At 41.2% G+C, this 15,577-nt stretch overlaps 1 protein-coding gene across 1 annotated transcript in view; it reads right to left on the reverse strand.

Moving 5' to 3' along the window:
- LOC144694277 (IgGFc-binding protein-like) overlaps positions 1-15,577 on the reverse strand; it is a 76,762-nt gene that overhangs the window by 17,993 nt on the left and 43,192 nt on the right. The window contains exons 36-40 of the mRNA XM_078564615.1: positions 14,218-14,420; positions 10,976-11,120; positions 9,031-9,278; positions 8,610-8,739; positions 5,206-5,395 (exon numbers count right to left, since the gene is read on the reverse strand). Of these exons, the coding sequence (XP_078420741.1) occupies positions 5,206-5,395; positions 8,610-8,739; positions 9,031-9,278; positions 10,976-11,120; positions 14,218-14,420 (916 nt within the window). The remainder of the gene's footprint in view (positions 1-5,205; positions 5,396-8,609; positions 8,740-9,030; positions 9,279-10,975; positions 11,121-14,217; positions 14,421-15,577) is intronic.

Genomic DNA, 15,577 nt, shown 5'->3' on the forward strand with positions numbered 1-15,577 from the left:
AACTACTCCAAATGGTTCTCCATTAAAAAGATTCTTCCATTCGTATTTACATATGAACTCATTGACCTGTCTTGCCTCTCCTCAAACATTGATTGACCTGCTGAGTGTTTTTAGCATTTTCCATTTTGTTACATTCTCAGTTGAGACTCAGGCCTTCAAAATTTAAAACAGTGAGGATTGTCTCTGTGGGCCTTTCTAAGGTGTGCATGTGCGTGATGCCACAGGTCACTCCCTGTAATGTCCCAAAACCAGGTTAACTTTGCAGGAGTGGCAGTTCTCCCTCATTCAACCATAACCATAACGGACAAAAGAGCTGAACTCCTGAGATAAGTTGACATCAAGTCCACATTTGAAAGAGTATGGCATCAAGGAGCCCTAACAAAACTGGAGTCAATGGGAATCAGGGGGAAAACTCTCCACTGGTTGGAGTCATACTAGCACAAAGGAAGGTGGTTGTGGGTGTTGGAGGTCAATCATCTCAGCTCCAGGACATGACTGCAGGAATTCTTAAGGGTAGTGTCCTCAGCCCAAGCATCTTCAGCTGCTTCATCAATGACCTTCCTTTCATCATAATGTCAGAAGTGGGGATGTTCGCTGATGATTGCACAATGTTCAGCATTGTTGGATCCTAGTCACCAGTTTGTTGGGACTTATGAATCTGGGTTGCACACTTTTTGTGGGAAGGCTGAGTTGGTACAATAGACAGAGTTGATCAGCAGACACTTCTTAGATGGAACACATTCTGTTTATTTACAAAGATACTCAGCAGCTACACTTGGCAGTATACTCGTATACTGCCAGGATAAACACCCATTGTTGTATTCTTGCTGAGGCTATGGATGGTATAGCCTTGTCCTTTCAACTCAAATCCTAACTCCATGCTACTACTACTACAGACTACTGACTACAGAGGTAGCTCACGCTACTTGTCTATTGGTTACATATGTGATCTTCCTTTATAACATCCTTCTTAAAGGTATACTACATAATACATAAAACCATAATTACCACATCCCTCCCCCTTTACTTGGAAACACATTTTACATTTGCAACTACAATTTTCTCAAAATGGCAAATTATTTACATGGTAAATAAGTAATTTACAAATTCAGTCTTTCTGGGGGTTTCCTTATGCGTGTAGAACGTCTCAGCTCTACAACTTCAAATGATTTGTCAGGAACCTCCTTTTCTGGAGTTGTCTGAACATCAGGTTCTTCGGCGGGCACCTGTAAATCTGTTTCCTCAACTCTTGCAGGTACAACAGGCACATCTGACACATCTGTACTAGGCTGAGTTCTCTCCACAGGAAACCCGTTGACTTGGTCGTGTACACTGGTGGAATCAATTCTTGGTGATTTGCTTTTCTCTTCCTTAGATGAGCCACATGTCTCCGTATGACTCGGCCTTCCACCTTCACGTGGTAAGATAGAGGTCCAGTCACTGCACTTATTTCACCCAGTAACCACTTTGGTCCTTCTCTGAAGTTCTTCACATATACCGTCTCTCCCCCGGTAAACTTCCTGTCACGACTATGCCAGTCCCATCCAGTTTTCTGACTTCCCTGATTCCTTTATACCTTCCCCCCTAAATTCAGCATTATTAAGCTCAATCTCGTCCTGAGATGGTGTTTCCTCAATAATTCCGCAGTTGTGTGTGAGGGGTGGTCCTATAATGAAAAAGGAAGTATAGCTTGGTTGCTATGGAATCTCCAGTTAACGTTTTCATGCCTGACTTGAGCGTTTGAACTGCTCTTTTGGCCAATACATTTGAGGAATGGTGGTATGGTAAAGTTTTTATATGAGTGATACTGTTGAGGCTGAAAAACCGTTGAAACTCAGCACTCGTAAATGCCATGCCGTAATCAGATACGACCACTTCTGGTAGTCCATTAATGGCAAAACTTTGATGTAGCTTCTCAATTGTAGCAGAAGACATTGGTGACTTCACCTCATATATGTCCATCCATTTTGAGTGGGCATCAACAATGAGCAGAAACATTGTTCCCATGAAAGGTCCCACATAGGTAATGTGTAACTGCACGCATGGCCTTCCTGGCCGCTCCCTAGGGTGAAACGGAGCTGTTGAAGGTAACGTTTGCAATTGTTGACACAGTACACAATTCTTCACTAAGCTCTCTATTTCTCCATCCATCCCAGGCCACCATAGATAGCTGTGTGCTATGGTCTTCATTTGGGAAATTCCTGGATCTGCACTATGTAGTTCAATCATAATGGCTTTCTTCCTTTTGGAGAAACAATCACTTGTGTTCCCATCAATAAATATCACCCTGGCTGATTATTTCAAGTCTTCAGTTAAAGTACGATTTCATTTCGTCAGATATATGCTCTTGTGACCAACCATGAAACACTTGTTCTCGAACTTTGGATGAGACTGGGTCTCAACATGTCCAGCCCCTGATCTGTCTAGCACATACCGGCGATGAACTGAAGAAATTTAACAATAGAACTAGTTCTTGGGGAACTGGAACATCCTCATCAATTTCTTGTAAGGGCAAACAACTCAGTGCATCAGCGTTTGCAATTTGATTTCCAGGCCTATGGATGAAAGTATACTCGTATGCTGCCAGGATAAACACCCATTGTTGTATTCTTGCTGAGGCTATGGATGGTATAGCCTTGTCCTCACTGAACAATCCTAGCAATGGCTTGTGGTCTGAAACAATAATAAAATGACGGCCGTGTACATACTGGTGAAATTTCTTGACACCAAAGATAATTGACAGGCCTTCTTTTTCTATCTGTGATTGTCCCTTTTCTACTGTGGTGCGCGTTCTTGATACATATCCTATCGGCCATTCCGTGCCATCGTCCATTTGATGGAAGAGCACTGCTCCCACTCCATAGGGAGATGCGTCACTTGTCAGCACCAATTCTCTCCTCTGGTCATAATGTACTAATAGGTTGGATGAGTGCAACAATTGTGTCATCTTTATGAAAGCTTTCTGTGGTGCCTTCCAAGACCAATGGTGGTTCTTCTTGAGTAGATAATGCAGGGGTGCCAGTTCTGTAAACAAATTGAGTAAGAACCATCCATAATAATTGATCATTCCTAAGAATGGTTTGAACTCGGAGCTGTTCTTTGGTGCAGGTGCCTCTCTTATGACTCTTACTTTCCTCAACTGGGTCAAGGCCCTGTGAATCTACCCAGTGACTCAAATAGTTTACCTCCCTCGCTTGGAACATGCACTTTTCTTTCTTTAAATGCATTCCAGCCTGCAAGAAACGTTTTAAGACTTCTAATTTCGCCAAATGCTTCTTTTCAGTGAGTCCTGTCACCAGAACATCATCTAAGTAAACTACAATGTGGGGCAGTCCCTGCAATAAACTTTCCATTGTTCTCTGGAATATGGCGCAAGCTGAGGAGATGCCGAAAGGCAAACAGGTATATCCTTACAACCCTTTGTATGTATTAATTGTGTCAAATTCCCGGGAGGCTTTCTTTAACTCTAATCGTTGATAAGAATGGCTCATATCAAGCTTCATGTAGGTGGTTCCACTTGCCAGATTAGCATATAGGTCTTCAATTTTTGGTATCGGGTATCTGTCCAGCTTAACCACCTTATTAACTGTCAATTTGTAGTCTCCACAAATTCGAATGCTTTGGTGGGTTTAATTGGTGCTGCCCATTCTGAGAACTGCACAGGTTTTATAACGCCCAGTTTCTCTAATCTGTCCAGTTCAGTGTTGACCTTTTCCCGCAGTGCATAAGGTACTGACCTTGCCTTCATGAATCGGGGGGTTGCCTCTGGATCCACATGAATTTTTGCTTGCAGCCCCTGGATCTTCACAAGTTTGTCCTTGAAGACTGAGGCGTATTTTTGTAGTAGCTCTGGTAACCCACTTGCTCTCAGCTGGAAGATTTCAGCCCTCTCTAACTTAATCTCCTTTAGTAATTTTCATCCAGGGATGCTTGGCCCATCACCTGCTACCACCATCAAGGGTGGTTTTACCGATTAGCTTCCGTAATGGACAGTACAAAGTCACAAAAAAGGAATGAAACTGGACGGACTACCCGGCATCGACTTAGGCACTGGAAATGACAATGGCAATCTTAGCTCTGTTGACCCTGCAAAATCCTCCTTACTAACATCTGGGGGCTGGTACCAAAATTGGGAGAGCTGTCTCACAGACTAGTCAAGCAACAGCCTGACATAGTCATCCTCACAGAATCATAATTACAGACAATATCACAGACACCACCATCACCATCCCTGGGTATGTCCTGCCCCACCGGCAGGACAGACCCAGCAGAGGTGGCGGCACAGTGGTATACAGTCGGGAGGGAGTTGCCCTGGGAGTCCTCAACATTGACTCCAGAACACATGAAGTCTCATGACATCAGGTCAAACATGGGCAAGGAAACTTCCTGCTGATTACCATGTACCGCCCTCCCTCAGCTGATGAGTCAGTGCTCCTTCATGTTGAACACCACTTGGATGAAGCACTGAGGGTGGCAAGGGCGCAGAATGTACTTTGGGTGGGGGACTTCAATGTCCATCACCAAGAGTGGCTCGGTAGCACCAATACTGGCCGAGCTGGCTGAGTCCTAAAGGACAAAGCTGCTAGATTGGGTCTGCAGCAGGTGGTGAGGGAACCAACAAGAGGGAAAAACATACTTGACCTCATCCTCACCAACCTGCTTGCTGCAGATGCATCTGTCCATGACAGTATCAGTAGGAGTGACTACCGCACAGTCGTTGTGGAGATGAAGTCCCGCCTTCACATTGAGGATACACTCCATCGCGTTGAGTGGCACTACCACTGTGCTAAATGGGATAGATTCCTAACAGATCTAGCAACTCAAGTCTGGGCATCCATGAGGCACTGTGGGCCATCAGCAGCAGCAGAATTGTACTCGAACACAATCTGTAACCTCATGGCCCGGCATATCCCCCACTCTACCATTACCTGGATCAACCCTGGTTCAATGAAGAGTGCAGGAGGGCATGCCAGGAGCAGCACCAGGCATACCTAAAAAATGAGATGCCAACCTAATGAAGTTACAACACAGGACTACTTGCATTCCAAACAGCATAAGCAGCAAATGATAGACAGAGCTAAGCAATCCCACAACCAACGGATCCGATCTAAGCTCTGCAGTCCTGTCAATCAGTACAATCATTTTATATTTCCCCTCACATATACCCTAACCCTCATTATACCACTCATTATAAGACACACATACCTCTGTCTATCTGCAATGCCTGGTTTACCGGCTGCGGGTCTATTTCTGTCAATATCCCAACTTTCACCAAAATGTTTCACTTCAGTAATTCTTGCTTCATCGTGTTTTGTGAGATGATTTATTCTCTTTCCCTCAAAATTACCACATAATCCACGAACCCATTTCCTGTAGGTAATAGGAAGAGTGACATCTAGAGAGAAAGAAAATGAATATTTGAAAATTGCCTGCAATGTTAATTATTTTAGATTATGACCTTAATAACCTATAATCTTATTTCATACCAGATATTATAACTTTTCATTAGGCAGGAGGAACCTTTTTGCCTAGAGAATGGGGAGAATGCAGAATTTGCTATTGTATGGAGAGTTGAGGTGAATAACATAGATGCTTCTAAGGAAAAGTTAAATGAGCACATGAAGGAGAGAGGAATAGATGGATATGTTGATAGGGTGAAATGAATAGGGGAGGGTAGAGGCTTGTGTGAAGCATAAACACCAGCATGGATAAATTGGACAGAATGGACTGTTTCTGCGCTGTAAATTCCAGCCCCAATATCTATCACTGTCTTTCAAATACTCCATTTGAAATAGTGCTTCCTATGTTGCTGCAGATATAGTCCATTTATGAACCGCCAACTGTGGTTGATCTATGGAGAAGTGAGGAGGGGTATATATAATAGTCTGGAATTTTAAGGACCAGACAAGACCATTACAGGGGCAATTCTTTTCAGACCAAGCAGATACATAACAAAATAAATAAATGATAAAATAAAAGTTTCAAAAGATTTTTAAGCAGCACTTGAATGCTGCTTTGGGCTGCATTAGAGTGCTTAAGTTGGAGTTTGGTGAGTGAGGGAGTTTGGTGAAAAGGAAGGAGGTGATCCTTTCATTTTTTCACTGAAAGCAAGCATGCAGGTGCAGCAAGCAGTTAGGAAGGCAAATGGTATGTTGGCCTTCATTGCGAGAGGACTAGAGTACAGGAGCAAGGATGTCTTACTGCAGCTATACAGGATCTTGGTGAGACCACACCTGGAGTATTGTGTGCAGTTTTGGTCTCCTTACCTAAGAAAGGATACACTTGCCATGGAGGGAATGCATTGAAGGTTCACCAGACTGATTCCTGGGATGGCAGGATTGTCGCATGTGGAGAGATTGGGTCGACTAGCCCTGCATTCACTGGAGTTTAGAAGAATGAGAGAGGGTCTCATTGAAGCATATAAAATTCTGACAGGGCTGGACAGACTGGATGTAGGGATGATGTTTCCTCTGGCGGGGGGTCTAGAACAAAGGGTCACAGTCTCAAGATTTGGCATAGGTCATTTAGGATGGAGATGAGGAGAAACTTCTTCGCTCAGAGGGTGGTGAACGTGTGGAAATCTCTACCACAGAAGGCTGTGGAGGCCAAGTCAATGAATATATTTAAGAAGGAAATAGATTTCTTGAGGCGTCAAGGGGTATGGGGAGAGAGCGGGTGTATGGCGTTGAGATAGAGGATCAGCCATGATCATATTGAATGGTGGAGCAGGCTCGTATGGCTGAATGACCTACTCCTGTTTCTATTTTCTATGTTTGTGGAAGAACGGTTTCTTAAGCTGTGCTGCAGTGAGTTCTGCCTCTGTACACTTTTTAGGAAATATGCCTGTGCATTTGCTCACTAATTTAGAAAAAGGACAGATTTTATCCAACCAAACCAAATTGATAACACATCTCAAATTCAATTAGTGCTTCATCCTTTAAGGAGAAATTTCTGTCAAAGTTATAAAGTCCTGTTGTGGTTTCAAGGATTGCTGCTCAGTTGGTTAATCAGGCTTTATTGAAGTGATTTAGTCCATCGCACTATTTCTTTAAAATTAATTTGCCAAACACTCAAGAATATAATGGAATTTGTGTCAAAAGTAGTTAGTTGCTTGCACAGGTTTTGTATTAAGGAAGATAAGGCAAGGCTGATCAATCGGCTTTTGCTGTGGCACAAAGACATGAATCATTATTATAGCAGGTTGCAGCAGTTCATATTCAGTCAGTTGACCTTCTTTCAAAACTCAAATTCAACTTTATTCAACAGTGCAATCACTGAGGGGCCTAACAAAAAGAAATAACCATCCTGTTGCTGTGGGTATCACATTCTGCAAGCAAGTATTGGTTTTCAACTTTCAAAGTACATCAATACGGCAGTGCAAACACCCTAAGTTAAGTCCACCTTAGTCTATACGTTAACAAATCACTTAGGTGCCCAATATTACTGCTGATTTGTTTGTAAAAATAATGTTTTTGAATAATCATTGCAATATAATGATTTAATGAGACATGGTTAACCTATTTAATCGCGGTCAGCACCAGAGACAAATTTGAACCTGTACTTAACACGCACACACACACACACACACACACACACACACACACACATGCACGCACGCACGCACGCACCACCACCACCCCCCCGCCCATGTGTATTCACATGTGGACTTTTCTCGGAGAAGTCACTAGCAACATTTTCTCTAATTCATATTCACTGTGCGCAGCCCGTTTGTTGCACGGCGCAGTCCCTTTAAGGTTGCCATGCAGCCACGTATCTTAAAGGGACCACTGCTTGTCCTATTTGTCCCCTCTACATTTGCCAATTGCTGCGTGGCTGTGCATCTGCGCAGCTTGGAGGGAACATTGATCATTGGGTGGCAAACAGGAAAAAGACCTCTGGATAATTTTCTCTTCTCTAACCATGGACCATTGAAATTTATTGTCGCAATGTGACTTCCACTCTTGTTAACATCTGCAAACTTAACAAAAAGGAGATTGAGTCCGGGACCAACCTCCATGGCTCCATGCCCTGCTGAAACCCTAGGCATCACTACTTTTTAAATTTTAATATAAAACAGTAAGTCACAGCAGGGTTATGATGATTTACTAAGGTCAAAAGAGATGAATGTATTGATACATTTCATGGGTTTTAGAAAAATTAGAACACCTAGAATTGAATAAATTCTTGAAATGGAGACATTTGCAGAGGGGTGGAAGCAGATTCAACAGTAACTTTCAATAAGGAATTGAATAAATACTTAAGGGTACACAGTGGGGAAAGAGCAGGAGAGATGGGTAATTGGATAGCTCTTTCAAAGACCTGCACAGACACATGGGCTGAACAGCCTTCTGTGGTATATGATTCCAAATCTCAGTTTATATGATAGCAACAAAGTCAGATTGTTTTTGTGACTCTGAATGTCCACTCCCGAGTGCTGTGATCTTTAGTCAGGTTGTCTAAATCGCAAAACTGTTATAAATGCAATTTTAAATAACTGGATACAATGTTAACAACTAATCAGTAGTTAGTATTGAAGATCAATTGCTTATTGTAATTTGCTAACATTAAAAGTCTTGAATTATATCGTCAACTACAAACAACACTAATACCTGAGTTATCTTTCTCATCAAAGCTGATGGCTAGGCCAAAGTCTGTTTCCAAGTGAAGTCTATTGGATCTCTGGTAGATTCGAAGACTATCATGAGGCTGAACTGGGGGCTTTACTAATTCACCATCCACCTGTAAGAAAGCCATTTATTCATTGCTGTGAATACTGCTGTTACTGATTACTGACCTGCATCTTTAGTTTTTACTGCAGCTAAATGAAGTTGGTCTTTACGTATTAATCTGTTTTTAATCTTTGTGTTTTAAATGCTTACTATTTAAAAATCTACAAAACAGGGCAGGGCATGAAATAAAACCAGTCATGTAAGCAATGCATTAAAGTCTGTAATACTATTGTTTGAAAAATTAAAGTAGGGAATTATTCTGTGGCCTAGATTTTCTAGTTACGCTGGTTTGCCAACTTACCACAAGTTTCCGCTGGTCTTTGAACTGAACAGTATGGTTATACACTTCAATAAAGATCTCCTGCAGATGAACAGTGCCTTTCCCTTCCTTCAGAGGTGCATTTTTGCCAACAATCCTGAACTTCTGCAGTCTGTTGGGAATGTCAGATGTTTCTGCTAGAGTATATAGACGCTTAATTGGGAAGTGGTGGACCAAACCATCGAAGGCCAAGTAATATGGTTTTCCCCCAATAGTGCACTTAGTGAACCCTAGGAACAATAAATACATTTAGAATCTTGCTAAGATCCAAGACACCATGTAGGTGCTCTTCTTCGCCTGAACTATTAAAGCGTTTATACTTGCTGCAAAATGTTCCACATAAGCATTCACATAATCACACTCCAAATCTCAAACATATCTTAAAAATACTCCTTCCTGCAGAGCTCTGATGTTTGAGATGGAAAATAATGCACATTATAATGATATTACTTTATCAGTTTTACATGACATGGTGACTTGGGAGGGAAGCACAAGTAAAACTTGCATCATCAGGAATGGAGAAAATGTCAGGAACAGAGGAGAGCAGGAAGATGTGCAGACATTGCTGATTACCATCAAGTAGCCCCTACTACAAAGTGAATGTATGCAAAAATCTTACAAAGACAGCAAGCTCATCTATGATGCACTCCACAATTAAATTTCCTGCCTACTCATATAGACTACGGTCATGCAAAAAGAAAAAGGTCCTTGAGCAAGGTATAAGAGGGTACTCAGTGCTGTTCAACAATATCAAAGAAAGAGTTATTACCTTCAGAAAAGGTGGCAAGAAAATTAGGGAAATAGATTTATAGACTATCTAAAATAATGTGTACTGTTATGGCACAGCGGATGGTAAATCCCAGAGGGAAACTTGAAAGAGCCGCCACAACTGTTTTGCAATTTGTTTTTTATTTCGAGATGCATGCCTTGAATTCAATAGTAATAAGTCCACCGAGTCTTAGGTGTTTATCACAAAACTAAATTAAACATTTATTAATAGAAGAAAAGATTTTAAGCACATACATAGATCTACAAATTACTACTATAATAACTCCTATATACCCTAATTATTCTGACTCCCAGTTATACTCCCGTTAAGGCAACAGTAAAAACAAATACATTTCAACAGACCCAGGCAAAGCACTCAATACCCTGGACAGTGATATTCACAGTGAGTTTTCTTAGCTTCAGTTCCTGTAGCTTGGTGTATAGAGGCTGGAGGCTTTTCACACTTGATCTTAGAATACCTTCCCCCTTACACATAACCTCATCTCCTTTACACATGTTTCTCCCTTTTACTGTAAATTCCATTGTTCCCATATGTTTTTGCTCCTATGCTTTTCTAATATTATAAATCCTTTCATAGTACTCATATTATTAGTAACATTTGGGAAAAATAAACGCACTGTTTGGCTTAGCCTCTTATGACTAAGTGTAACATCTTACCATCTTTTTGAAATTCAAACTAACCTAATTTATCTAAAAATGAAAATGTTCCTCACGTCCCACATTCTAAAACTTCAGCCATGTTTACGTATTTAGCATTTCAAACCTAGCTTCCCTTTTGATAACTCAAAAGCTTCAGACTAGTTGCCTCCAATTCAATTAAACTCCCCCCGCCCCACTCCACACACACATCCACACAGAGAAACTAATCCAAACCTCACCATTAACCTACCTTTACAATAAACCACAATAATATTATGAAAATGATTATATTTTCATGACAGTGCATCTCTTAACTGCTGTAACTGGCCAACAGAAGATGGCAATGTAGAACTGAGACAGCTGGTTTGCTCGCAAACATTTTACCCTCTTGGGGAAACTATATTGAGTGGACATTTCACAGCCTTGTTTTATTAAAAATAATCCATCAAATGTTAATACATTCTGAAGTACTTAGTAGCTATCACTTTCAGTTACAAACCAGTGGATCTGCAGATATATTGCCCATTTTTCTTCAGACTGCAGTTCTCGTTAGGGCTACAGCCATAGTCTGTGCAGTTTATCTCACCGCCTTTTCCACAGCTACATTTTTGGGCGCAGTGGGGGGTCAGCCAAATCTCTCCAATCTGAAACAGTTGCACACAAATGTTATTAAAGTTATATAGACATACCGATATGACAAGGTTAAACAATGCATGTTTGTAGGAGAGAACGGTAACCAACTTCCACTGATGTTTTATAACGTCTTTACTAAGAAAATCTCAATGGCATAAATAATTAGGGTTGCCAACTCTCCAAGATTGGCCTGGTGTCTCCAAGATTGGCCTGGTGTCTCCAGGAATTGAAGATCAATTTCCAGGACACTGCTGTGTGCAACCCTGGAGAAAAATCATAGGGACATTAAAAAATAATGTTTTTTTATTTCCTTTGAGCATTTCTCTTTACCAGGTATAAAAATATTGAAAATGTGAAATAAAAGCTGTTTGGCAGACAGTCAAGCATCATCCAATTGGGTAATGAGTTTTTTTCTTTGAAAGGCAGTCTGTGACAAGGATGGATGTGTTGACTAACTAATGGCTGGAGCATGAGGCAAGACTTGTGATGAAACCTCCAGGAATACATCTTATTACAGTTGGCAACACTAAAAATAATGAACACAAATATCAGATAAAAACAAAAAACTACACAGTAGGTCTATCAGCATCTAAAAAGAAAAAAGATATGTTAATATTCTACATGCAAATCTTTGCTTGTTTAAGGGGTCTAGCACATGCTGCGGGCATGTTTTCAAGAGCAGTAATGCCAGTCTTTCCCTTACTTTTGCAGGAGTTGACACATTCTGCCTTATATCTATTTGTATGGTAGTATAACCCAGGGATGGAACAACAGCATCCCCTTGTGATCTAGGCCAGATCTTCACATATTTCCTCTGGTCTTGCTGCAGGTGGATTGGGTTACTGTTGATTAAGGCAGGGTTTGGTTCAAATCATTAAACTGTTTTATTCCACAGTAAGGTGAAACAGTAAGTATGATCATTCATATAGTTCAATTGATGCAATATTTGGCCTTTCTGCCTCAGTTTCTCTGTTGCAAAGTAAGCCTGCCTTTAAATTGTTGTAACCCTATTCCTGACTTAATTGTGATAAATACTAGAAATGTTTCCAATACAATGGATTTGATATGTTAACTGATTACAAAAAAAGTTACTAAATTATTTGCATGTCTGTATGAGTGACTCCTTGGGTCAGTTTTTTGTCTCTAAGTCACAGGGCACCATTTAATTTCTGGGGTCAGGACCATTTCTGGGTCTTGCCCTCGCCAGAGACCCAATTGTTCACCAGATCAATTAAGGGCAGGAACAAGAGACCCACCGGCCCTGAAACATTGGCAGCCTCACTTTCAGAGGTGGGAGCTATTGATGTAGGAACATAGGAGCAGGAGTAGGCTATTCAGCCCCTCGAGCCTTCTCTGCCATTTAGCTAGGTCATGGCTGATCATCTATCTCTATGTCATCTTTCACACTATCCCTGTATCCCTTGATGTCATTGGTATCTAGAAATCTATCAACCTCTGCGTTGAACAGGCTCAATGATTGAGCCTCCACAGCCCTCTGGGGTACAGAATTCCAAAGATTCACCACCCTCTGATTGAAAAAATTCCTCCTCATCTAGGTCCTAAATGACCTACCTATTATTCTGAAACTGTATCCCCTGGATCTAGACTCCCCAACTGGGGGAAACATCCTTCCTATCAAACCCTGAAAGAATTTTCTCTGCTTCAATGAGATCACCTCTCATTCTTCTAAACTCTAGAGAATACAGGCCCAGTCTCCTCAATCTCTCCTTATAGGACAATCCCGCCATCGCAGGAATCAGTCCGGTGAACCTTCGTTGCATTGTCTCTATGACAAGTATATCCTTCCTTAGGTAAGGAGACCAAAACTGTACACACAACTCCAGGTGTGGTCTCACCAAGGCTCTATACAACTGCAGCAATACTTCCTTACTCCTGTACTCAAACCCCCTTGCGATAAAAGTCAACATACCATTTGCCTTCCTAATTACCTGTTGCAACTGCTTGTTAGCTTTTAGCAACTTATGAACAAGAGCACCCAGGACCCTTTGGGCATCAACACTTACCAATCTCTCCCCATTTAAGAAGCACTCTGCATTTCTGTTTTATCCACCAAAGTGGATAACTTCACATTTTCCCACATTATATTCCATTGTTATGGCACAGCCAATGGCAAATGCTAAGTTGTTCAAATCCCAAAGGGAAGCTTGAAACAACTGTCACAACTTGTTTTGCAATTTGTATAAATTTTGAGATGAATGCCTTGAATTCAGTAGTAATAAGACCACCAAGTTTTATAGGTTTTTACAAAACTAGATTAAATATTTATTAATAAGAGAAATTATTTTAAATACAAAATAGATCTACAAATTACTACTTTGATTACTTCTAATTCCCCTACTTAATCTGAATCCCAGCTACACTTTCATTAAGGCAACAGTAAGACACATAGACCTGAACTTTTCCCGCGTCAGGCGGGCTCAGCAGGAGCGGCAGGGGTGGTCGGCAGGCCGACCACCGCCCACGATCGGCTCCGCACCGCGATTTCATGCGAGTGAGCCAATTAAGGCCCACCCTGCGTGGATCACGAGCGGTAGCGTGAGCAATACCTGTGCGGGCGGGGGGAGGAGGGAGAGTTGGGTCTAGCGTGCAGTTTGTGCATGCGTGCAAAACAGCACTTCAATATCCCTAAGGCACCGAGCTGCCTCAGGGAGATTGAAGCGCTTTTTAAAAAAAAATAAAGACATTAAAAATTTAATGAAACATGTCACCTCATGTGGCTGTGTCACATGAGATGGGACATTTTTTATTTTCAAAATAAAGGTTTTATTTAATTAGTATTAGCTTTAGGAAACTTCATCCCGCTCGTGGATGAGGTTTCCTAAAAATGTAAAGGCCGCTTGGCCTTTTCGCCTGCCTGCCAACTGTTAGGCTGGATGGGCAGCATAAATTTCAGTTAATTAGGCCCTTAATGGCCTTAATAGGCCTTTCAATTATCGGCGGGCAAGCAGCCAACTCTGGTGCGTGCCCACCAAATGAAATATTGTACAAGTGTGCGATGACGTCGGGACACACGCCCGATTTTCTGCATGCTTTCTTTTCATTCAAGTAACTTACATGATTGTACCAGGCAAAGATCTATGCATTTACCTGATAGTATTTGTTGTTCTCATCCACACAGCCACACTGACTGCTTGGAACACATTTGTCCACACTCAGAACGTATCCAGGGTCACAAAAGCATCCTTCAACAGTTGGCAGAAGACAGTTGTCAGGTGCAGACAGATCCGTACAGGTAGCAGGACAACTAGTACCACACCTCTCATAGTGACTACCACCGGGGCAGGATACGGCTAAAGAAAACATACAGGTGTACAACTAAGTTAATTCTGTAGCCAGCTTATATAACATTCCAATAGATGTAGGAGAAACAAACTGGTATCTCCTAGATGTGATTCGTCTTACATAGACTACATGACAAAAGAATGCATCACACGACCACAATCCCAACGTCAGTATGTCAAAATGTCTTAAAGGAAGCTGTTACTTGTGATTTTTCATTAATTAATGATAACAATACAGATCACAGTGGTGTGTGGAGATTGCTATGAATGAAGATGGATATTGAAACCTTAATATTGAAAATATTTTAAAAAGTACTTTTTTTAGTGTCCCCATGATTTGACTGCTTTGCTTACAACTCTAGATAAAAATGTACCATGTAGTATGGCACTGATCCTACAAACCAAGAAAATCTGTGGTTCATGTCAAAAAATATTTACTAAGAGACTAATACACACCAATGAAAGTAGTAAATGGCTCAGTATCATTTTATTAAAATCTTTTTCAGTGATTTTTTAAATCAGATTTCTCTAAAATCATGGATCTCAGCCAAGTGATCAGTAGCAGAATTATAATTGCTCTGAAGAAGAGTCATACGGACTCGAAATGTTAACTCTGTTTCTCTTCCACAGATGCTGTCAGACCTGGTGAGCTTTTCCAGCATTTTCTATTTTTATTTCAGATTTCCAGCATCTGTAGTATTTTGCTTTTATTGTATTGGGCTGAATGCTCTTAAATCAGTACAGGTGGGGAGGAATGCAGAAATTAGTCAGAGATCCAGTTGAGGTAAGTATGCACGTCTGTATACAATAGGAGTCAGGTCAAACTTGGTTATAATGAGTCTGTGTTTGAAAATCTTATTGATCCATATGCTCACTCATGAAGAACAGCCATTTCGAGCAAAGTTCTAGAAGGCTATCTTCGGGCAAGTAGGAATGTGAGAAGAGGGGGTGACGATGGCAGGGAACTGGATTTATAAGTTCATCTTTGAAAATGTATAACATGTAATAATGGTATTAACTGAAATTTATCAATAGCACAATGTTTTGCACAATTAGAAGGGATGTAACTCCCTCCAACTTGCAGAAACCAGGAGGAACGAGTTAATTCCCCAGCGGTCTGCTTCCTGTTTGGCTGCAGCCTGTGACTAGGTTAAAACCAGGCAGAT

Source organism: Cetorhinus maximus, chromosome 19 (assembly GCF_964194155.1).
Source record: "Cetorhinus maximus chromosome 19, sCetMax3.hap1.1, whole genome shotgun sequence".
NCBI lineage: Eukaryota > Metazoa > Chordata > Chondrichthyes > Lamniformes > Cetorhinidae > Cetorhinus > Cetorhinus maximus.